The 25,584-nt window shown below is 40.6% G+C and overlaps 1 protein-coding gene across 4 annotated transcripts; it reads right to left on the bottom strand.

The window, feature by feature from the left end:
* Positions 1-196: 196 nt before the first annotated feature.
* On the bottom strand, positions 197-24,341 carry LOC147861224 (uncharacterized). Of its 4 annotated transcripts, none has more exons than XM_087323507.1 (4): positions 24,170-24,341; positions 2,397-2,713; positions 1,509-1,972; positions 197-807 (listed from the first exon to the last, which is right to left on the bottom strand). In XM_087323507.1, exons 1-4 carry the CDS (start codon positions 24,235-24,237, stop codon positions 433-435), a joined length of 1,224 nt encoding a protein of 407 aa, XP_087179633.1. In that variant the 5' UTR covers positions 24,238-24,341; the 3' UTR covers positions 197-432. The 4 variants fall into 4 exon arrangements, with proteins under 4 accessions (XP_087179633.1, XP_087179635.1, XP_087179632.1 ...); XM_087323509.1 differs by lacking the exon at positions 2,397-2,713 and adding an exon at positions 22,994-23,286; XM_087323506.1 differs by lacking the exon at positions 24,170-24,341 and adding an exon at positions 3,369-3,903.
* Positions 24,342-25,584: the final 1,243 nt, after the last annotated feature.

Consider the following 25,584-nt stretch of genomic DNA (forward strand, 5'->3'; position numbering starts at 1 on the left):
AGTTAATGAAGCATTAATCATGTTAGTTTTTTATCATTGGAACTAGAAATTCATGGTACATGTGGAAACGCAAGTTTGGGTTAAATCATGGCACAAATTGATGAAAGTTGGTCAATATTGAAAAGCAATAGTACCAAGACTGCTAAATATTTACATCTGTACATGTTATTTATGTAGGCATACAACTATATCCAACTGCCACAAAATAGTGATTAATTTCTCACAAGATACAAGACCTTTCATGAACATGGAAATAGTTAATAAAAGATTAGATTGTCTCTATAAGGCAAGATTTTATGCACTCGGCCATGGTCAAATGTCTATGATGAGTTGATAACACTCAAGTCCCATAAGCAGACCATCATAGCGTGCGTTACAGCCAGAGCTAGGCATATGGCACGTATAAGTATAAACTTTGTAGCATATCATCATCTACGGGGTAGTTTTGGACAGAAGGGAGCTCCGACTAATGTTATTTGATGTAGGGATCAGAGTGGATTTTCGCATTGTGTAGGTCATAATACTAATATCATGGTCAATAGTGTGTGCTTGTTGGCATTCAATGTAGGGATCGTAGTGGATGTTAGCATTGCCTTTGCTGATAATGTTACTACTGTTGTCGGTGGTGTATGCTTGTTGGTGCCTTTTCCTATAACTAGCCTTGAAGCAAGCTTGCCTTAGACGCTTTGTTTTCTCAAGAAGCTGGGTGCTTGGTATCTCTTCCATCTCTTTCCTTTGTTTTTCTAGTTCTTTCACTGCATCTTGGACCTGGATTCCGTCATCTGCTCCATCTTCTTTGGCCAAATCCTACATACATATAGATAACATCCGTCACAAACAAAGATGTTAAGCAATATACCACGTGAAGTCTTTTCTTACTAAACTTTATTGAAGGTGGTGAGATATTACAAAGCCGAAGAATCAAAGTTTCCCTAATGGCAAGAAGATATTAAGAAGTTGGCCTAACATTATACCTCTTCCAGGGGGCCGAAGGAAATGTCAACCCAAGTTAGCCAAACAATCCTCTAGATAGATAGATAGGTATCTTTTTAATGTCCATATTGATATGAGACCCATTGCAATCTATGACACAGGACCTAGCCCCTTGGAACCCAGGTTCAATCCAATGAAGCCAGGAGCGAACTGGGTTCCAAAGATGAGTGAATGTTATGAGGACATCGGCCATGCCTCGAGAAGATCTTGAGGTATCTGTTATGAGCATGTTGTGTGTACAAACCTCAAAATGTAAATGTCTAGATGAGGTCTCAAATCTTCTAACAAGTGCCACTCATGTGGAAACATGCATCAAAGGTTAAGGAGATTGATGAAGTTGAATACCTAGCATGAACATTAGGAAGCTAGGATCCTCACAAGTGACATGTTGTGGAATCATGCATAGAGAAAAGTCTTTGACAAGTTGTACATCTATATAATTGCGACCTGGTCTACAACTTCTTGTGTAGATCCATATAGGGGAAAACGTTATATCACTCCAATGACACCATTACCTGTATTTTGTGTATGAGACTATTGAGACTCTTCATTTTCCGATGCGGCCACCGTGGAATGCCGAAGAATCGGCACCGTTTCTTTAGCACTGTGAGACCCACCTTGAGTTTTTTCGATGCTTCGAGGATAGGCATATCAAAGTACTTGGAGAGCATATTGAAGCTCAATTCCACATTCTTTGAGTTTCGTCCTGTTATAGTGGGCCCGAAATTATGAATTCCCTTTTCTCTTTCACAGTCCCCATCCTCAACCAAATCAAGGACTTTTTTGGGTTTGTCTTTCATATCTACAGAAATACCATCTTCTTCTCGGCAATTCACTCCAATGGATCTTGTAGCCACCCCGATGTTTTGTGATATCCCATCCATCAATGATGGGCTTGAAGTTGGTGACATTGTTGCCTGCCTCCAAAGGGATGGCTCCAGATTGTGGATACTAAACGAACTTGATGTTGGACTTCCACCTGCCCCGATCAACCATACTGTTTTAAGATCCAAGAATCAAAGGCATTTTCTTATATAGTTTTTACTTTATAATTTCCCTGAGAATACATCTTGCCTCCGATTTGAAGCCCAAGAGAAGTTTCTATAGGAGACTTTGCATTCCATCATGGGGTGTCAAAATCCGATTATGAACCTTCAAAACTTTCCAATTATTCCAAACTTAATGCTATACATTTATCGATATGCACCTTGGACATTTTGTTATAGTTTTATTTTTGCAGTCTTGCACAATTTCACTTGACGCTCAAAATAGGTTTCAAATAGAAGCTCACTAAAATACACATGCACACATGACAGTAACTATATTCGAATCCATCACAATCAATAACCATCTCATGTACATATATGTGCATCGGTAAGGACCATATACAAATAATTGCATACCTCCACTGATTACCATACTTGCCTCATCGGTGCTGCTTCTTAAAGATGGTAAATTGAACATTTGTGTCATGATTGGGCTAACCAGCTCCAGATCCGATCCCCATTGTTGCCTTTCGGAAGGCTCCAAGTGTGTGCATTGGTCTGGGGCCTCAGTCATTCCTCGTGTACGTGAGCATAAAAGAGAAGAGAGCATGGAGTGTGAAACCGAGTCACCCATTGAGTCATCGATAAACAAGGTCTTTGGACTCTTCTTCATGTAGCTCTCCACCAACACCAAGTCTTGTGCACGTGATGGTGTAATGTGGAGATGGCGGTTTCTAAAAAGATAACATTATTTTAGATCATTTGTCAAAGTCCTATTTGATTGAGAATGAGAATGATGATATTATATTATGCCGATCTCTGAGTAACAAGCCTCAAATTTTATCTTAAGAAGGTAAATTTAGAATTTCACTATTTAAATCTTTCTACTGATGCGGTAAGATGCATTTTCAACAAGTGTAATTTCTCAGATGGGAAGTGGGAAACTCCCAAATGATCTAAGATGGTCTTCAAAGCCAAAGTAGAGATAGACACCTTTTGTATAGGAGACATTTGTCCGATGTGAGAAAGAAGCATCTGCCCCAGCCATGGTCTGGACATGATGCGAGTGTGTCCATGCAAGGCATATGTTTGTGCATGTGCATGTGTATGTGTATCACATGCATTATGCTTATGTGTATGTGTATCACATCCATTATGCTTATGTGTATGTGTATGTGTATGTGTATCACATGCATTACTGTACGCATGTGCACGTATGTAGGAAAGGGACCAATTTCTCACATGTTTTCCTCCAATGTTCAACATTACAAGAGCTTCTGCATCCTTGATACAGCATTGTGTGTGTGTATATGTATGTATGTATGTATGTATGTATGTATGTATGTATGTATGTATGTATGCACATAAATGTGTGTGTGTTGTGTGTACCTGGAGATGTTTACGGGAGGAAGGATTGATGCATCTGTAGGTGAGTTGTGGTAGAAGTTGAGGATAGGTTTCCGTTGCTTTCTTCCTGTCATTTTCTTCACCATTTGCTCCATGCAACACTAACACTCAGCCCACTTCTCGCAGGTGGGCTGGGAGCAAATTCCTCATGGATCCACGTAACTAGACAAATTGGGTTCATAGATATGATTACATCCTCATGTAATCTGCAGCATATGGGCCATCACAGAAGCAGGGGAGGGGGGAGAGATTTGAGTAAAGAGTGAGAAATATGTAGCATGCTATATACTGTTACTAATATGAAGAGAGAGGGAGTGTGTGTGTGTGTGTGTGTGTGTGTGTGTGTGTGTGTGTACACACACACATACAAACAAACACAATCAAAACAAAAGGGTATGATTATTATGCAAGATTTAGCTTAATTAGCTTCCTATGCAGGAGATCTGCAGAGATTATATACCTATTGTATAGATTAGTGTATAATTTGATTGGTCAATGTGGACAAATGTGTGTATGTGTGGGTAAGGGGGGGGGGGGGTGTAGTTTGGTTGTTGATCCATCGAATCCATCAGCCGAGCTCTAGAGAGATTATATACATAACATTTTCGAGGGCCCCCTCGGAAACTGGAAGCTTCGGTTAGCTTCAGACATCTTATTATTTAGTGCACCCTTCTTTCTCCCACCAGTGCCTAAAACAATAGAAATGATAATTTATCCCTTTGCCCCCTTATCCTTACACTCGTGTGAAACTTTTACGCAGTTTTACACTCCATCAGTTGACCGGAGAGTAGGAAAACCTTTCACAAGCGTTGTTTTTATCTTGCATACAGCGACAAAAAAGAAAGAGATTGGCTTATGATGCCTTCTTTTGGGTAAAGGCTCGTATGTTTTTGGGTACATCGAGAAAAGATCTGTATCTTTTTCTCTACATAATGTTGTACTGTAAACCCCCGAGATTTAGAATTCTTGTTCCGCTCCTATATTCATGCATGTGAAAGTTGATACATATCCTCACACTAGAGAAACCCGTTTTCCTTGGGAGGGGGAAAAAATGTTATCGCGACGCTAATGGCCTCGAAACGTCTCCACAACGTCACGTCCATAAAAACTCTGAAAAAAATGAGTGAGAGTGTCAACTACCATATTGTGTTCTAAGAAAAGTGACTCAAAAACTCGGAGTAGAGAAGAATACAATGAGGGGAAGGGATACTAGATTTGGCAAGGCGTCGAGACTACCTTGTCCACAAAGGAGATACCTCTATTTCCACTTGTCTAATAATACCTTTGAGCAAGGCATTCCTTGCAGCAACATCCTCACTAGGTTTTCCTTTACATATCTCTATTGTTTTAACACGTTAACACACACACACACACACACACACACATGCATACATATATGCATACATACATACATACATACATACATACATACATACATACATACATACATTCATGCATGCATACATACATGCATGCATGCATGCATACATACATACATACATGTATACATACCTATACATATGTATGTATGCATGTATGCATGTATGTATATATGTGTACATATATTATGAGAAAAAGAAAGAGAGACAACGTGACGAGTATACCAAGAGCACATGTGATGTTTGACCCACACATTCCACAATAAGCGACAAGAAAGAGAGCCATCACATGTGTGGTCGTGTGTGCGCGCGCTTGTAAAGGAGAAAGCGGAGATACTCCCTCATAGGTTTTCTTTATAGTCCCTAGAGTGTGTGCCCTGGTAGCCCCAAGTAAAGAGTGGAGTAAACGAAGAAAGTCTTTGTATATTTGTGTGTGTTTGTGTGCGCTAAAACAAGAAGAAGAGGGCCATTTCTTCGTTGGGGGGGGGGGTAATATAAGAAGAGGAAATCTGGGGCTCATTTCCTCTCTCTAGAGTCCCCCCCCCCCCCCCCCCCCTTTTTCTCCCCCATCTGATTTTAATAAAAGAAGGCAGCTTGTAGAAAAAAGGCACATCTTAGAGAGAGGAAAATGGTTGGCTTATTATATCTAGTTTATTTGACATCTCCACATGGGATTGGGATAACCGTTTTGGTCGGTTCGATGGAATGCCACGTGTCGCACATCCAGCGGCCCATTCTCAAAGTGCTGTTTTCCTCTTTCTTTTTGTCAAAGACATATTATGTATAATTAAATCATAACTAAATAAATATGCAAATAAATAATATATACATATTTACTCGGGTTGTATGAAGTTAGAACCCTTTTTTTCAGGCATATCATTGTGAGGGAATACGTTACAAAAAGAACCCCAGTTGCCCCTACCCCTACCCCTACCCCTACCAATAACACTAACACTTATAGGACATCTAGTCATTGGCTCGCAATAATGTCTTATGATAGTTTGGTTAGTGACTCCCCCCCCCCCCCCCCCCCCCCACCAAAGGTAAAAATCTCACTTTGCACATCTACTCATATGTTAACATGCGTGGGCTCGCTTGATGGAGCCACTTCCTCCCCCCATCCATTTATAGATAAGACACACACATAGATGCTACTCAATAATATACTAAAGAAGGAACATGGCTTCATTAGTGGTTCCTCGCCTATTATATCACGTCGAGAGATGGAGCCACTCCCTCCTAGGGACACCTTCATGGTAATTAATAAGGAGCACGATCTGGACGATAATAATAAGAAGGGAATCAATTCTCTTTACCAGACACGTGCATTGTGGAGCTATTCATAAGACAAGGATAAGTTGTGTGCACTTGCTCTGTCTTCAACACACCCAAATGCTCATAAAAGATACCTCAAGGCCCTTTAAAATTAGCCATCAAACAGACCAAGTCAGTGATACTATGGATAATTTGAAAGCCAAGTGATTTATGCTGAAAATTCATTATAATATTACACCATCAAAGAGGTCCAAGAATTCAATGCATATTTTCTAAGATACATGTTGACCACATGAACAACTTGTATCAACATTGGTATCACAACTTATGGTGCATCAACCAATAGCGCTTTGATCAAACAAACTCCACAAAAGGCTATCTCTTGGTCCAAGAATTCAATTGATCTTTTCTAGGGCAAGTCATGCCTACACAAGCAACTTGTATCAACATTGATATTATAACTCATGGTGGACCCTCCAATGGGACTTGAATTAACAATCTTCACATATAGCCCACCATTAAGGTTCAAAAATCTAAATAATCTTTTCTAGTGCACATCTTGATTACATGAACAACTTGTATCAACATAGGTATGGTGCACCTCCCAATGGGGTTTGAATTTGCAAACTCCATAGTATTAAGCATGCGTCTTAAGACCGAACTTATTATTGGAGAACAAGTATTAACAAAGTACATTTTACTTGGAACTTGGGAAGTCCCTTTATTGAGTTTGGCATGAACCCATCATCTTCTCTTGGTTGTCAATGGTTGCTTTTTATATCGAATATTTTACTAATGCCTACGTTTGTGCTTTACAATAATACACCTATCGCAAGACTTTGATTAAAGTTCCTTGGTGTGCAAATTGAAATCATAAGGCATTCATGTCTCATTCTTTTTGCAAGTCTTTGGGGCATATACATTGTATCCACCCAATTACACTTAAATATTATAGAATAATAACTAGATTAATAACATACGATATCCTAGAAAGTAGGCTCTTTATTTCTATCCAATGCTTTAGATAACAATGGTTGGCCTACTTGTATAGTTCTTAAAGTCATAAGGTTTAGATCCATAAAATCGTTTTGTGCATAGCACGTGGATACTTCAATACATAATAACTTTGACTAGAATTCCTTGGAGTGATAGTTGAGTTGAATTAGTAAAATGGCACATTAAATCAACCGGTGTTCCTAATACATTATTGAACCAAACCGAACGCGAAACCGCGACTTAACGGTTTAAACGGTTTGGTTCAATTTCAACAATTAGAAACAATGGTTTAATGGTTTTTTTTAGTTTTTAAAAATTTTAAAAAAATTGTTTTTAAACAAACTTTTCATTTTGAGGCCTTGTTCCCACATTTTAGGAGAATCTTTAAAATTTTGAAAAAAATAATGAAATATTTTAATTTTAAAATTTAAAATTTGAAATTTGACCTATCTTGAAAACTGGAACCGAACCACGAAACCGTGATAAATGTTTGAATTTTTTTAATGGTTCATTTTAACGGTTTTGGGGTTCAGTTCAGGTTTAAAATAATTTAAACGGTTCGGTTTTGACCCTCTCAAACCAAATCGAACCGTTGCCGATTGTTAATAGGGAGATCAATTGTAGGGGATGTTAAGTGCAAGGTATTTAATATATTATTCCTAAAGTGACAAATGGTAAATTCAACGATGTAATTTCATACAAAATGAATGTTGTTCGTGCACAAATCGATATATCACTGATCTATGCACATCATAAAAACATGATAAATAGGTCTTAAAGCTGCACACGTTTTTGTACTTTGTACACTATAGAACACCTTGACAACTCATAAATAATGCATAGTAGATAATGTGTAAATACCCACTCTTGTATTATTACTATATGTGGTTGGTTTGACAATGACGGGAATTATGTCTATTATTAGATAATAGTATGTAAAATGTCGCTACAAGTTCCCATTAGATGCATGATCAAAAGTTGCCCATGTATTTGCTCCAACAATGGCTTCAAATATTTATAACGGGGTACTAGTTTTACTTCTTGAGTTTGATTCCCGAATGTAACTCACCACCACAACTGATATACGAAGGTTAAAATGTGGACCCCTTCACCACTATGCGGGCTTTATACCTAGGCGCGTTGTCGACTTCTCTAGTCTTCACCTTATAGACCCATTTGTTCCTGAGTGCTCTCTTACCTTTTGGTAATTCTACTAGGTCGTAGGTGTAGTTTTCATGCAAAGAGTCCATCTCGTCTTGCATTGCACTCTAACCATTTTTCTCTGTGCTTGTCAGCAATGGCTTCGTCATAGCACTCGGGTTCACCTTCATCAATCAAGAGGATGTATTGACTGACATATGTTGTCGGTGCTCTCCTTTCTCTGAGTGGGTATCTCCTTCTACTCATTGTTGGCCCTCGTTCGGATGTCTCTTCAAATTCTTCTCTCAGCTCAAGGTTGGATTACTCCGACTCGTATTCCTCGATCGACCTTAGTAGGTTTGCCGACTCTGACTTGTCTGTATTTGTCGGTTGCCTCGAGTCGACCAACTCAAATTCGGCTGTGCCGACTGGTTGTCTCCGAACAGCCAACTGTGTCGGCTCACTTGACCTCAAGTCGATATCAGGGGAGGTTGACTGGGTAGTCGATTCCAACTTTTGTTGCTTCTCGTATTCCTCGATCGACCTTAGTAGGTTTGCCGACTCTGACTCATTTGTATTTGTCTGTTGCCTCGAGTCGACCAACTCAGATTCGGCTGTGCCGACTGGTTGTCTCCGAACAACCAACTGTGTTGGCTCACTTGTCCTCAAGTCGATAGTAGGGGAGGTTGACTGGGTAGTCGATTCCAACTTTTGTTGCTTCTAGTCCTCAATTGTCTTGTCTTCCAAGAAGACTACGTCCTAACTTCTCACTATGTTCTTGTCGACTAGGTTCCATAGCCTATAGCCAAACTCATCTTCTGAGTATCCCATGAATATGCATGGTTTTGACTTACTGTCGAGCTTCGACCTCTGATCCTTAGCCACATACATATATGCCAGACATCCGAACACCCTCAGGTGTCGGTAGGAGACATCCTTTCCTGTCCACACTCTCTATGGAACATCGTCCTTCAATGGCAGTGAGGGAGATCTGTTGATCAGATAAACAACCGTGTACATAGCCTCATCCCAATATATCTTTGGCAGTTTAGCATGCGACAACATGCTCCTTACTCGTTCCATGATCGTCCGATTCATCCTCTCTGCAAGTCTGTTGAACTCAGGAGTCTTCGGCACTGTGTATCCGATTCGAATACCTTAGGCCTTGCAGTATTCCTCGAACTTCCCTTTATATTCGCCACCATTTTCGGTTCGGACAACCTTCAACTTCTGACCCGACTCTCGCTCGGTTCTTGCTTGGAACTCCTTGAACATTGACAGTACTTGATCCTTCGTCTTTAGTACAAAGGCCCAAGTTTTCCGACTATAGTCGTCAATAAACGTTACAAAGTATTGTCCACCTCGATGCGATGGAGCATCTACATAGCACACATCTGTGTGCACTAGTTCCAGTGCAACTTCTCTTCTCCTTGGTGGTCTCGTGTGGAATGTTGCTTTGTTTTGCTTACCAACTAAGAAGTCGACACACTTTTGTAGGTGCACTCCCTTGACTTCTGGTAGAAGCTTCTGGTCGGCCAACAGATGCATTCCCTTCTCGCTCATGTGGCCGAGTCTCTTGTGCCATAACTCTCCGCTCGAGTCAGCTGCTATATTCACTTCGACTTGCACTGCACAACGTTTTATGTGGAAAACCCTAAATGGGTAAAACCACGGGAATAGAGATTCCACTATAAAGAGAGAATACAAGATGAGATCAGAATACAACACTCTCCACTCAAAGTGTATCAGCCACACAAGGCTCTTGGTGTCAAACATCACTTGGCTATGGCGTCTCTCTCTCTCTCTCTATTGCTAACACACTCACCATTCTGTTCTACTATATTCTCTGCACATCATCACATATTTGTTTGCCCTAGACGCATTTATACTAATACACAAAATGGGTTATTTACAATCATGGCCATTATTATTATCTGATAATAATAATAGTCTTACTAATCCGCCAACTCATTTGTCGACTGTCGGGTCGGTCCGACTAGTCGACTTGGTCATCGACCATCTAGTCGGCCCGACTATCCGGTCGTGTCTTCGACCTCGATCAACTCTTGTCAACTCTCTGTGTTGACTCTCTCAGAGTCAACTCCTCGACTGTTGGCTCTCATTTGACCAGTTGGCTACTCCCTGTCTTTGACTATTGGCTCTCTCCGAGTAGTCGGCTCCTCCCACTGGAGGGACATATTCCTAACATGTTGGTCGATCTACATTTGTTGAACCACTGATGTCAGGAGTTCTGGTGGATGACTCGCCCTTGTAGAGGGTTTCAGCAGTGTCATGTCATCCTCCCCTTCTTTAAGATCGATTGACATGGAAGCTTTTACCTTGGACACATTGTCTTTGTCAGTTCTTGTCAAAGTAGTCCACCCATTTTCGACTAGTGGACCTCTTGATGATTCGGGGTTGGTTGGGGTGGTGTCGGCTCGGTCGATTTTGATTGTTTGTCGAATGACCGATTCGGCCCAATAGGTCAGTCTTTCTACGACCTCTTTGTTAGTTTCGAAAGAGATCTTTTTGCCCATTATTGTTTGATGGTTCTGTTCAGATAAGAGAATAGAGTCTTCATTGAAGACGACATCATTGCTCGGGATCAACTTCCAATTCTTTGGGTCCCATAGTCGATAGTCGAATTCCCCATCAGTTCCATAACCGAGAAATATGCATTTTGTTGCATGGGGTGCCAACTTGGTCCTTTTCTCCCTGGGGATGAATGCATAGGCTTCGTATCCGAATATACAAAGACTGTCATAGGTCGGATCTTTGCCTAACCATAGTGCCTATGGCCCTTCGAGCCTAATTGACTTTGATGACGATCGATTTATCAGGTAAACTGCCATCTCCAATGCTTTGGCCCAGAACTCCAGCTTTAGTTCGACTTGTTGGAGCATTGCCGTTATCTTCTCTTGGATCGTTCATTTTGCCACTCCATTCTACATGGGTGTGTATGGAACGGTCTTTTGATGCGGGATCCCTTTGTTGGATAGGTATTGTTTGAAGGCTTTGGAGGTGTATTCACCACCATTGTCGGATCATAGTGTCTTCACTTTGTATCCCGACTGGTTCTCCACTTTAGCTATCCACCGAGTGAAGACCTCGAGTGCTTCTTCTTTCGACCTAATCGAGTAGGCCCAAACCTTCCGTGCAAAGTCCTCTACAAATGTGATGAAGTATCAAGAGCCTCCTAATGATCGCTCAAGCATAGGCCCCCATATAGCTGTGTGCACGAGCTCTAGGGGTTGTCATACCGTCTCGTAGAGGAGAGAATGCAGACTTCGGGTCTATTTCCCGTATCGACAACGCTCACAGAAGTCCTTCTTGATCGGGATTTTTGGGATATAGCTGACTGCCATTAGCCGATCGAGTTCGGCTTGAGACATATGGCGAGCCGACCATGCCATAGGTTCATGGCCGTCTTTTCGGCTACGTTCACGGCCCATTCTGGATTGATCGTCATCATTGGGTACAAGTTGTTGTACTTGTGCCCTCTTCCAATTCTTAGGTTTCCGTCGTTGATCATCCATGCCGACTCATTGAGAGTCGTTCGGTACTTGTCTTCGGCTAACATGTCGATGGAGACCAAAATTCTCTTTAGATCGGGTATGTGCCAAACTTGGTGTAGGGTGATCATGTTGCCATTCGGTAGTTGGATGGGGATCTCTCTGTCTCTGTGATTATGCACTCCTGCTCGTTGCCGAGTCGGACTATGCCATTGGCTTCGACTGAATAGTTCAAAAACCATTCGATGTTCGGGGTCACATGGAATGTGGCACCAAAATCTAGTAACCACATATGTGCGTTGTGCACTGTAGAGGACTTCTCGGATAATTGAGTCCTCCAAGGAGAGGATTTCTCCGGATCGGGTGTCGGCAACATTGACTTGGTTGCCGACTGGAGAGTGGTTGAGTCAGATCGTCCTCGATTCCACTAAGATAGTCAACCACTCTCTTTCCTCTTGATCGACCAACAATCAGAAACATTATGCCTAGCTTTTTTGTAATGGGTGCAGAATTCGCCTGATCGACTCATTCTCGACTTCTATCGTTGTCGCTCTCCCCTCATTTTCGACCGATTGGTGTTCTGACCGGTTCTATCGGCTTGTTCTCTCAATCGACTCGGTTAAGTGGTGGGTTTTTTCCGACTCGTCGATGGTGAGTCCCATCGATTTTCGCCTAATATGCTTAGTGAGGACTTGGCCGACTATTTCCTCTAGATTTAGATTTGGTTGGTTGTAGGAAAATGTCGTGCAAAATACCTCCCAACTCACCGGCAAGCTCGATAGGAGGGGAAGGGCTTTAACTTCTTCTTCAAAGTTAATCCCTTGGGAGGAAAGTTCAGACAACACCCGACTGAAGGTGTTGATGTGGGAGGTGGCTGGATCGGCTTCTCTCATCTTCATGTTGAACAATTGTTTGATTAGTATCAATTTCGAAGATGAGGACTTCTTTTTGTACACAGCCTGCAACTTCTCCCATAATGAGAATGTTGTTGTCTCCTTGGCCAGGTTGAAGTAGACGTTTTCAGCTAGATGCATTCGGATGGTGGAGCGTGCGATTTCGTCTATGGATCTCCACTATTCGGCTATCATCGAAGTAGGTTTTTCACTGTGTCGAATGGCTTTGACCTATCTTCTGATGATCAACACATCTCACATCATCTCCTTCCACAAGGCAAAGTTTTTGCCATCGAACTTTGGGATTTCAACTCTTGTACCAGATGTTGAAGCCATGTTCTTTTTGAGAAATGAGATTTTACTGACCTTGTCTTTTCTTTTAGCTTTCTCTGCTGTTTTGTTGCCATTGAACAATGATTCACTTTGATACCACTTGTGGGAGTTGGTGTATGATATGTATGCGGAATTATGTGAGGACTTGTCAGTTATGTGCACAACAAACAACACAAGAGATAGATGCAAACGTAGACACAATTTGAAGCTCTAATGGAAGCTCCCATTATTCTGTAACTCTTACACTCTTAGAGACTCAAGATACAAGAAGAAAAATGTTACAATGTTAGGGTTGAGCTTATATACTCAAGCCCTAGTTCAAGGACATGTTCACACTTAGGATACAAAGTGGAAGGAGTCGGCCTTTTATGCCAATATAAGCACCCTCCTCTCTCCCTTTGTAATGTTGGTTATCATTCTTGTTCTTGTGAATATACAATTTGTATTCTGTTCCTACCTTGAGTCCCTCTTCTCTTTTCTCTCATACACACACAAATCTCTAATCTGTTTCCACACTATGTAATCACACACTCGATTATTTACAAGATGTCATATGTCAATACGAGTGCATGGAGAAGATAGTAGTGGATAGGGGAAAGTTGAATCCTAATGAAGCTAGCCTAGAGCTTTTTGAGTGGTTAGAAGTAAAACTTTCCCTTATAGCAACGTAGAATCTAGAGGCCAATGGAAAAATGGAGAGTGGCCATAATCCAATCATTAAAGATCTTGTCAAATCATGTGTGGGGAGAGTAGGTGATAGAAGCACTATCCATACAACAATGATGCTCATTGAGGAGAAAATTACCTCTTGGAAAATAATGCGATGGGAAGATGATAAGCCTTGTTGGGACCAAGATAAGGCAGCTCGAGAGGTAACTTGAAGACATGGAATTGGCAATAGAGGGCTGAAGATAACTATGGTCAAGAACAAGGGAAGATTTGACAAGAGCCATCGGCTGCAATGAGACTGCAACCTTGGAAGATCAAGGAAGAAAATGGGGCACTTGTGTACAAAAATAGTCTCAATAACAAAAATAGTTCCATGTAAAAATATGTGGTCACCAAAGAGAATGATAATACCACCTACTACATTGTTGAGTTAGATGGGATAGGTTTGCAATATTAATATGAAGGTCCAAAAGTTGAAAGCCTCAAGGATGGTGACAAGCAAGAATTAGAAGGTGAAGGGAGAAAAGACTTATTACCATCAACCCCACTATTCTTGGAACAAACTAGAGGATGTGATGGTTTGGTGGGGGTGGATGTCATGATGTGGAGTTCATATTTGGGAAAGCACATAAAACGGGAGAGGGTGCCTAGGATTCTAGGTTTTTGTCTTCCCGGGTGAAAAGAAGGGGTTCCTTCTTTCTTTGGGCTCCTTCTTTCTTTTGGGTTGTGCGATTCGGTAAAGGAATGTCGGGGTCTTGAGGAGAGGAAAAGAGACGAGTTTAGGGTTTAGGGTTTGGTGTGTTTCTTCTTCTTCTCTTCATCCTTGTATTCTGCGTGGGTATTAGTGAGGCTGCCATTGTGAGAGTTTAGTTCAACTGAACCTTGATTTAGGTTTTCTTAGTTAGTTATTGTGGAGGATTGCAAGAGGATTGCAAGGAGTTACTCAAAGAGGAGAAGACGAAAAATAAGGCGTCGAAAGCTACATTGACAAAAGGCAACGATAGGCAGTTTATTGAGAGCTTGAGTCACCAAACTAAGGATATCTTGTCAATCCATCTCTCTATATTCTCACCTTAGATTATTTCACCCTACGTTAAAAGGGTCTTTTGGTTGTAATTGAAAGTGGATAGGGTTTAATCTCGCATTCTTAAACCTATTATAATCCATTTTGTTTTGTTAACCAAATCTACTCTCTTGATTCATCATGTGATTGTGTTAAATGGCTGAGAGAGAGATTCAGTTGAGGACTCCGTCTATATCGCCAAATTCATGGGAGGGCTTGCAAAAAGAAGGGATGTGAACGCATGAGCTTGACATGTGAGGCCAAGTGCAATGAGAGCCCACAAACCTAGTGTGCGAGCCAAATGTATGAGACCAGCATATGAGGCCAAAGCACAGTGAGAAACCACAAACGCAATGTGTGAGCCAAATGCGTGAGCTTGAACTTGTGAATCAAACACACAAACGACACCACATGAAGCTGAATGCACCACACAAATATTGCAACCACATTGCACAAAATCATAGAACGTAATATTCGTGTTCGTGCAAGCATTCCAACATTTGGAAACGAACACGTTTGAAATGGGAAAAATACGTGGTCCTCTTTTCTCATTTATTGTTATTACAATTTAGCTCACCCTAGTGGTAAGGAGTCATGCTATTGTTGTCTATGTCTTGGGTTTGATTTCCAATTTTCTCATCTCTTTCTCTCTCTCTCTCTCATTAGTACCATGTCATAGCAAAATTTTATGTTTATGGTATAATATTTGTTTATGTCTTTATTATTACAACTAAGCACAACCTAGTGGTAAGTTGTTGTGCTATTATTACTTGTGTCTTGGGTTCAATTCACAACTTACTCGTATCCTCTTGTTCGTGTCTTGTTCCTTTTTCTTCTTTTTCTTTCTTTCTTTCTTATTAGAAATTAGCTCACCCGAGTGGTAAGTTGTTATGCTACTAGTGCCTATGCCATGTTTTCTTCATATTCTCGAATATACGTTTTATGAGTTTTTGATCGTTTCTTTTTTTCTTTCTTTGTTATTAGAAATTAGGTCACCCTAGTGGTAAGTTGTTATGCTACTACTGCCTATGTCATGTTTTCTTCATATTCTCGAATATACATTTTATGAGTTTTTGAACGTTTCATTATAATTTATAATGACATATTTTGATTCAATCTCTATAGTTCATACTCATTTTTTTGTAAAGTTCTAAAGTGAGGATGATAGAGATGTCTTGATTTGCATCCCAAAAGTATGCATGTGATACAATGCAAATATTGCAACCATACTTATGTTGGTGGTTCATAATGGATTAGAGTCCACTTATTAGGATTGTGAGTGAATCAATATGTATATAATATAGACCCTAGTCAATCCAATCCAACTTGTCAATCCAATCCAACTTTGAGATGATTTACCATACACGTTTGATTGAATCATTCTCAAATGTGAATGCACGTATGATACGTATGGTTCATTCTATGCACAAAATTGTAGTTTGTATGAAGAAAAACACACCCCTTGAAAACGAGCGCACTTGATGAGAGTGAGGACAATGGTGAACGTACGACACAAAGGCGAATATTGTCACAAAAATGTGTGCATGAGTGTGCTATTTGTTAGGAATATGTCCCTCCAGTGGGAGGAGCCGACTAATCAGGCCGAGTGCAGAAAGTCGAAGACAAGATGCAATCGACTGGTCGAATGAGAGCCGACAGTCGAGGAGTCGACTCTGAGAGAGTTGACATGGAGAGTTGACAAGTTGATTGAGGTCAAAGACACGACCAGCTAGTCGGGCCGACCGGATGAGTTGGACTAGTTGGACCGACCTAACAGTCGACGGATGAGTTGGCTGATTAGTAAGACTATTATTAAGACTGGATAATAATAGGAATGACAACATACATGGTATAAGTATAAATACACTTAGGGCAAACATAGTGAAATATGTGCATAGAACAGAAAGTGGTGTGCGTGTAGTAGACATGTAGCTAAGCACGAGAGAGAGAGTGAGAGGGCGGCGCCATAGTTGTTTTTTTGTAACAGTAGGCGCCAAGAGTTTTCTATGGCTGATACACTCGACCGAAAGGGTGTTGTAATCTTCTCTATTGTATATCCACTGTATATTGAAGTCTTTGTTCTCCGTGGTTTTCTCCCGTTGAAGGGTTTCCACGTTAAATATGTGTGCATTGTTGTCTGTGTTTCCAAGTTGTGTATTTCAGTGTATTCCTTTCTTGTGGATTGATGATTCGATTCTCATCACTATTTGAGTGGGTTCACTGGGACTTGAACAAAGGAAGATGACTTTGTTGAGGAAGGATTGTGGGTGATGATATTTTGATGTACTTTCTTGATTGGCGCAGATACACCATGATTGTGGTCCCCTTTGCTCTCCTCAGAGGGCGTAAATGGGTATTTGGTCCCCTTTGAAATCTACGAAGTGGGAAAGGACTTCCTCTTCTCTTGTGTACTCCAGGTAAGGGTCTTCATTCCCAAGCACACTCCCCCCAACCTATGACATGGCTACACAATGTTATGGACAATATTGTTGTAGCACCTCCAACCCTACCTACCCTTCCTTTTCCCACTTATGACATGGATACCCAGACTTTAAAAGAGGAAGAGGATACATTGGTACAATGACTCCGGAAGATTCCACGACAACATTGTCCTGCCCCTTGACAAGAATATGACCGAACCGTGTACCACGGTGTTGACTACCATGGCTACACCGTGCATCCCTATAGTCATTGTTAACAACCTTTGGACCAACCCAAAGGACATTGGCGAATTAGTCAAGATGCCCACGATGATACACAAGTGGTTAGCACCTCTCCACAGAGTAGTCACCAAGACCAAGAGGAGGTACACTAACTTGTACAACATAATGTTGATCTTCAAAATAAACTTTGCACTACGCAAGAATTTATGGCGCGCACGAGGGAGCATACCAAGTGCAACATCAAATTTGTATCAACCTCACCACTTAGCTCTAGGAAGCCACTTGACACCACACCGAAATGCAAGTTGCATGACAACAACTTGAGACTGCCCTCCAACTCACAAAGGAGCAATGGTAGCACAGATTAAAAAACTGATCCAAGCACACAACGGACTCTCAGTTGAATTTGTCAAATTAACAAGAACGTCCTAAGAAGTTGAGCGCACACATAGAAAAAGGGCAAGGTGCTCACCTCTAAATTAGATGTCACCCAAGATGAGTTCACTCAAAAACCACGCGAACTCGCTCAGGTTACGAGCCAAGTCAAAGCTCTCCAGGTGAATGCCACCGCACTCAAAGCCGAACGTAACACCCTACACAAAAAAGTGGTGGATGTCACAAATCGTAACGAGCATCTCCATCGCTTCCTACCGCAACGAGTACAAAGAACTTGAAAAGAATGTACGAATATTGTGCACAACCAAGGCAACAATGGGGCAACACTTTGTGATACCCCTTGCAACTGTCACAATGACACTGACCCCTAAGGACTCCCCCCCCCACCACATTCACCTTGAGTGAACCCCTAACTCCCACATGACCCCTCACATCCACATATGGATCGTGCATTAATAATCTGCTTGGATTCCATATCCCAATTACTAGAGTTGTTCACTGCCGCCTCCATCCATGCTCTCGTCGTTGACATCATCCCCTCCATCTGCTATCCTATTCCCACCCTCATTGAATTCAATATTCCAGACCCCCACCACCCTATGTTTGGTCAAGACACCACCAACATAACACCCACTATTCGTTTCCCCCCGTTGTGATGTGGGGAGCACATATGAGAAAATAAATTGACATAGGAATATTAAAAAAGTTGAAAGATAGACTCAAGGTGTGATGAAAAAGACATACTTTGAAATAGAGTTAAATACAACAAATAAACAAGAATCAAGCATCAAAAGGAAAAGTAGAATATGTAAATGGGAAACAAAGCAATGTGCGCACTAAAATAAGAAAGCACCTACTAGCTTTATTCAAGGGAGAGCCTCTTTCATCGTATACAAGGGTGAAGAGAACACATACAAAGGTGGGGGAAGAAATGGAGAGACGTGGAAGCTTTGCTGAATTGATAAGCAAAGATTCTTGAGTAGTGAATCACGAGGGCGTGTAAGACCAGGTTCGACAAAAGGTGACACGGCCATTGATCATTGGGACATTGCAACAAAACTCTAGGATTTCCCCCATAAGCTCTACTCGTGATCTTGTTTCTTTGATTATTCTTTTCCTTCTTCATCATCATCTCTTCTCCACAATATATTTGCTATCTCAGGGTTCTCCTTTATGAAATTTAGAGTTTTTAGTTTTTGATTTATTTCCAAAAAATTACTATCGTTGTAATTGTTTACCCTAAAAAACTTGTAATCCCTATTTTGTAATGGGAATTCTTTCTTAATCCAACGATTTTGGACTTATTGTAAAATCCATTCATAATCTCATGGCCTTTAGGTAATTACATGTTTCAATCTTAATCTCACACAGAATTCGTCGTTCGGCTCATCGTTACCTTCAAGTCTGACAAGCCTTCGACACTATAAAGCATTCAACTCTAACTTGCCTTCAATTTTGACCTACCGTCGACTCTATACACCCTTCAACTTTGGCCTAACTTCGACTTTACAAAGGTGTCCACTCTAACCTATCTTCGACTTTGACTTGCCTTTAACACTATAGAGCCTTCGACTTTGACCTACCTTTAACTTTGCAGAGCATTCGACTTTGACCTACGTTCGGCACTACAAAGCCTTCAACTTTGATCTACCTTTGATTTTGTAGAGCATTTGACTCCAACTTACCTTTGGCTCTCTAGTGTGTTTGACTTTGACCTATCTTCGACTCTAACTAACCTTTGACTCTTTAAATGCTTCAAGTCTCACCTTTCGACTATGACGAGCCTTCGCGTCTAACGATCTTTGGATTCCTAGGAGATTTCGACTCTTATGAACATTCGACTCTTACGAGAATTCAAGTCACACATCCACTTTTGTTCAAGTCCAAGGTGTCCCTCTCAAGTAGCACACGTACACACGTAACTTCACGACATTCCACTTGATCCCACTAGAAATGCCATATCACCTCTACACAAGCCCAACTCCTACTCCCCAAGCCCTCACACTGCCCCCCATCCCCCACTTCACCACCTCACTCAGACCCTCTTGACACCCACTAATGCACCCTCACACAGTTTGGTCGTGCCCTCACTTATGCCATCCTCTACAAAGCCCTTCCCATTCAACGATATGCTCACTCATCTAATGTTGCATTAACAACTACCCCCACTAGTCTCGATCGCCAACCACCTCAACAAAATTATACACGCCTAGTTTAACACAATACAATTCTACATGGATTTGGTGGATTGGTACCAACTCTTGACCATATTGAACATGACGAAGACTTGTAGTCGCTCTCAATGACCAATTTGCAAGCCTAATTTGATGGGATTTTGATTTTTGTGAACTTACTTACTCACCCACTTGTACACCTACTATCCTAAGGTGGCATCTGAACCACCAGATAGCATCCTCCTCCCACATGGTCCACCACTACAACCATCTCTGCATGAGGATCGTCCCACCCTACTAAATATCCCTTACACCACCTGGGTTACAATCGAAGGCACATGTTTTGATCTAGACGGGCTTGGTTGGGTTATGATGCAAGAGTTCAGGGACAATGATGAATTCCTTTAATAACTTGAAGGCATGTTAAGTATCAGACACGAGGTGTATCGGTTATGAAGGTCACGACACCAACAAGGACACCAAGCTCCATCAACCATAGGAAAAATAGGATAGAACAAACTAAAGAAGGACCAATGTAGCCTAACAAGCACCCTAGTGTGAAAGAGACTTTCTTTCCCACGAGTTGAAGCGCAAGAGTTCAAGTCAAGCTTTGCTTGACTTAATGGATGCATCTTTGGGCTAAAAGAGGTGGAGTGTACCATTCCACTACTACATTGTGCATCTGCAAACACGAGAGCTCAAAGACTATCCAATGTTGCATTAAGGTAATGAGATAAAAGATAAGTTCCTCTTTGTGGGAACCTATTCAAATGACTAAAGGGGTAGTTGCTTCCATAACAACACTAGATGAATGCATTGGCTTGTCAATGGTCTCAATCGATATTGGTCTCAATATTTGGACAATTGGGATTTTATGTTTTTAGGTGAAGGAAGTGTCAATGAAATAACTTGTTGCTCTAGAATCTAGTAAAGCTAGTGAATTTATCAATTATATCCAAAACAAAGATTTACTTTGAATGGAATACCTTTGGGGAATGAAGAAGAATGATATCGTATTCAACAATTCTTTTGTAGGAATAGTCTCCCATGCAAAAAAGCCTAGAAATTGAAACCTTAATTTATATTTCCTATAGGGATGGTTGAAGAATTGAAATAACCAACCATAGAACTGTACAATCAGTTAGAGCTTGTTTGGTGGTTAATTGGCAAACTGGTGGGAGCACAATAAAAGTGGATACCACGAGTTGTTCGATTGTATGATATTGTCGTTTTCTTGGTGGGAGCCTTAAGTAATTGGGGACCCCACCTTTTGGCATTGACAAATAAGATGGTTTGAGTTACCACAATAGAGGCATAGGCCAATTTTGTTAAATATACTTGAATAGAAGGTTATATAATGTTGATAGAAAAAGAGAATATAAAAGATGATACTAACATCAAATAAATACAATGTGCTTCATATTAATTGTCAATTACAATATCATTATGCTATCTCTCATTTGTTTCTCTAGTTCTTTCATTGCATCTTGGCCTTGGATTCCATCGTCTGCCGCATCCTCTTTGGCAAATTCCTACATACACAGATAACATCCATCACAAACAAAGACTTTTAGCAATATACCACATGAAGTCTTTTCTCACTAAACTTTATCAAAGGTGGGGGGATATAAGAAAGCCGAAAAATACAAGTTTCCCTAATGGCAAGAAGATATTAAGAAGTTGGCCTAACATTATACCTCTTCCACGTGGCCAAAGGAAATGTCAACCCAAGTTAACCAAACAATCCTCTAGATACATAGATAGGTAGGTACCTTTTTAATGTCCATATGAGACCCATTGCGATCTATGGGACAGGACCTAGCCCCTTGGAACCCAGGTTCGATCCAATGACACCCACCAGGTGCAAACATGGGTTCCAAGGGCGTGTAAACGTTCTGAAGACATCGTCCATGACTCAAGAAGATCTTGAGAATTCTGTTATGAGCATGTTGTGTGTACAAACCTCAAAATCTAAATGTCTAGATGAGGTCTCAAATCCTCTAACAAGTGCCACTCATGTGGAAACATGCAGCAAAGGTTAAGGCGATTGAGGAAGTTGAATACCTAGGGTGAAGACTAAGAAGCTATAGGATCATCACAAGTGACATGTTGTGGAATCATGCATAGAGAAAAGTCTTTAACAAGTTGTAAATCTATATAATTGTGACCTTGTCTACAACTTCTTCTTGTGTGGATCCATGTAGGGGAAAACATTATATCACTCCAATGACACCATTACCTGTTGTATATTGAGTACAAAACTATTGATATTCTTCACTTTCCCATGCGGCCACCATGGAATGCCGTAGAATCGGCACCGTCTCTTTAGCACTCCATGGCCTACCTTAAGTTTCTTGGATGCTTCATGGATAGGCATATCAAAGAACTGGGAGAGCATATTGAAGCTCAACTCCACCTTCTCTGAGTTTTGTCCTGTTATAGCGGGCCCGAAATTATGAATTCCTTTTTCTCTTTCACGGTCGCCATCCTCAACCAAATCAAGATCTTTCATATCCACAGAAATACCATTTTCTTCTTGGCAATTCGCTCCAGTGGATCTTGTAGCCACCCCAATGTTTTGTGGTATCCCATCCACCAATGATGGGCTTGAAGTTGGTGACATTGTTGCCTGCCTCCAAATGGATGGCTCCAGATTGTGGATACTAAACGAACTTGATGTTGGTCTTCCACCTGCCCCAATCAACCATACTGTATAAATATCTAAGAATTCAAGGCATTTTCTTATATATTTTTTACTTCATACTTTCCCTGAGAATACATCACGTCTCCGATTTGAAGCCCAAAAGAAGTTTCAATAGGAGGCTTTGCATTCCATCATGGGGTGTCAAAATCTGATTATGAACCTTCAGAACTGTCCAATTATTCCAAACTTAATACTATACATTTATCGATATGCACCTTGGCCATTTTGTTATGGTTTTATTTTTGCTATCTTTCACAGCTTCAATTGAAGCTCAAAATGGGTTTCAAATAGAAGCTCAACAAAATACACATGCACAAATGACAGTAACTGCATTCGGATCCATCAAATCAATAACCATCTCACGTACATATATGTGCATCGGTAAGGACCATATACAAATAATTGCATACCTCCGCTGATTACCATAGTTGCCTCATTGGTGCTGCTTCTTAAAGATGGTAAATTGGACATTTGTGTCATGATTGGGTTAGCCAGCTCCAGATCCGATCCCCATTGTTGCCTTTTGGAAGGCTCCAAGTGTGTGCATTGGTTTGGGGTCTCAGTCATTCCTTGTGTATGTGAGCATACCAAGTCACCCATTGAGTCGTCATCGATAGACAAGGTCTTTGGGCTCTCCTTCATGTAGCTCTCCGCCAACACCAAGTCTTGTGCAGGCGATGGTGTAATGTGGAGATGGTGGTTTCTAAAAGACAAAAAGATAACATTATTTTAGATCATTTGTCAAAGTCCCATTTGATTGAGAATGAGATTGAAGATATTATATTTATCCCTATCTCTGAGTACCAAGCCTTACATTTTATCTTAAGAGGATAAATTTAGAATTTTACTCTTCAAATCTTTCTACTGATGTGGTAAGATGCAGTTTATACTAGTTTAATTTCTCAGGTAGGAACTGGGAAATTCCCAAATGTTCTAAGATGGTATTCAAAGCCAAAGTAGAGACAGAGACCTTTTGTATATGAGACATTTGTCCGATTTGAGAAAGAAGCATCTGCCCCAGCCATGGTCGACATGATGCGAGTGTGTCCACGCAAGGCATATGTATGTGTATGTGTATGTGTATCACATGCATTACTGTACGTATGTGTGGATATGTAGGAAAGGGCCCGATTTCTCTCATGTTTCCCTCCAATGCTCAACATTACATGAGCTTCTGCATCCTTGATACAGCATTGTGTGTGTATATGCATGCATGTATGTATGTATGCATGCGATGTGGGTATGTATTTATCGATGTATGGGATGTGGGTATGTATGTATGTGTGCACATAAATGTGTGAGTATGTGTGCATGCGTTCGTGTGTACCTCAACATTACATGAGCTTCTGCATCCTTGATACAGCATTGTGTGTGTATATGCATGCATGCATGCATGCATGTATGTATGTAGGTATGAATGCATGCATGTATGTATGTAGGTATGAATGCATGCATGTATGTATGTATGTATGTATGTATGTATGCATGCATGCGATGTGGGTATGTATGTATGTACTTATACAACTGTGTATGTATGTATGTATGCACATAAATGTGTGAGTATGTGTGCATGCGTTCGTGTGTACCTGGAGATGTTTGCGTGTGTGCTGTGGTAGACGTTGAGGATAGGTTTCCGTTGCTTTCTTCCTACCATTTTCTTCACGATTTGCTCCACGCAACACTAACACTCAGTCCCCTTCTCGCAGCTGCGGGATGAAAGTGGGTTAGGAGCATAGACATGGGCCATCATAGAAGCAAACAAACACACTCAAAAGGGTATGATTATTATATAAGATTTAGCTTAAGCTTAATCAGCTTCCTAGGCAGGAGATTTGCAGAGATTATTAGGAAGATCTGGACAGATTATATACCTATTGACTAGATTACTTAAAAATGATAACACCACTAACAATAGGCAACGGTTTGGTTCGAGAGTGTCAAAACTGAACTGTTTAAAAAATTTGAAACTTTGAACCGAAGCAAGCCGAACCATGAAACCGTTAAAATGAACCGTTTTAAATTATTTTTTTCCAAACCATTAAACCGTAAAAACCACAGTTTTGTGGTTCAATTTCGGTTTTCAACTTGGGTCAAAATTCAAATTTTAAAATATTTCATTATTTTTAATTTTTAATTTTCAAAATTTTAAAGATTTTCTTAAAATGTGAGAATAAGGCTTGAAAATGAAAAGATTGTTAAAATAAAATAAAAAACAAAAAACAAAAACCGTTAAACCGTTTAAATCGTTGTTTCTAACTCGTGAAACTAAACCGAACCATTTAAAAAAACTTGAACCTGAACCAAACTAAACCATTTTAACCATTAAGCCATAGTTTCGTGGTTTAGTTTGGTTAAAAAGGAACTGTTGCTAATTGTTTAACACCACCTACCACATTGTTGAGTTAGATGGGACTAGGTTTGCAATATCGATAACAGGAAAGTGAATGAAAATCTTCAAGGAGTCGCAAGATGAAGGTCCAAAAGTTAAAAGCCTCAAGGATGGCAACAAGCAAGAATTAAAAGGTGAAGGGTGCAAAGACTTATTACCATCATCCTCACTATTCTTGGAATCTACCAAAGAATGTGATGGTTTGGTGGGGGTGGATGTCATGATGTGGAGTTCATCTTTGGGAAAACACATAAAAGGGGTGGTTCCTGCTTTCTTTGGGTTCCTTGTTCTTTCTTTTGGGTTGTGGAGATTCGGTAAAAGAGTGTGAGGGTTTAGAGCAGAGCAAAAGAGAAGAGTTTAGTGTTTGGTGTTTGGTGTGCATTCTTCTTCTTCTCAGTCTTCTTCTCTTCCTCATATTTTGTGTGGGTATTAGCTAGGTTACAATTACCATTTTTATTCCTTTTATTCACTTACTATTTTGATAGGGTGATTGTTAGGGTTGTAAGAGTTTACCGAGGATGAGCATTGATTTAGCTTTTCTTAGTGAGTTATTGTGGAGGATTAGAAGGAATTATTCAAAGAGGAGAAGATAAAAAATAAGGCACAGATAGC

Source organism: Azolla caroliniana, unplaced genomic scaffold (assembly GCF_043228905.1).
Source record: "Azolla caroliniana isolate FFs.n. ecotype wild unplaced genomic scaffold, voAzoCaro1.0.p SCAF_8, whole genome shotgun sequence".
Lineage (NCBI taxonomy): Eukaryota > Viridiplantae > Streptophyta > Polypodiopsida > Salviniales > Salviniaceae > Azolla > Azolla caroliniana.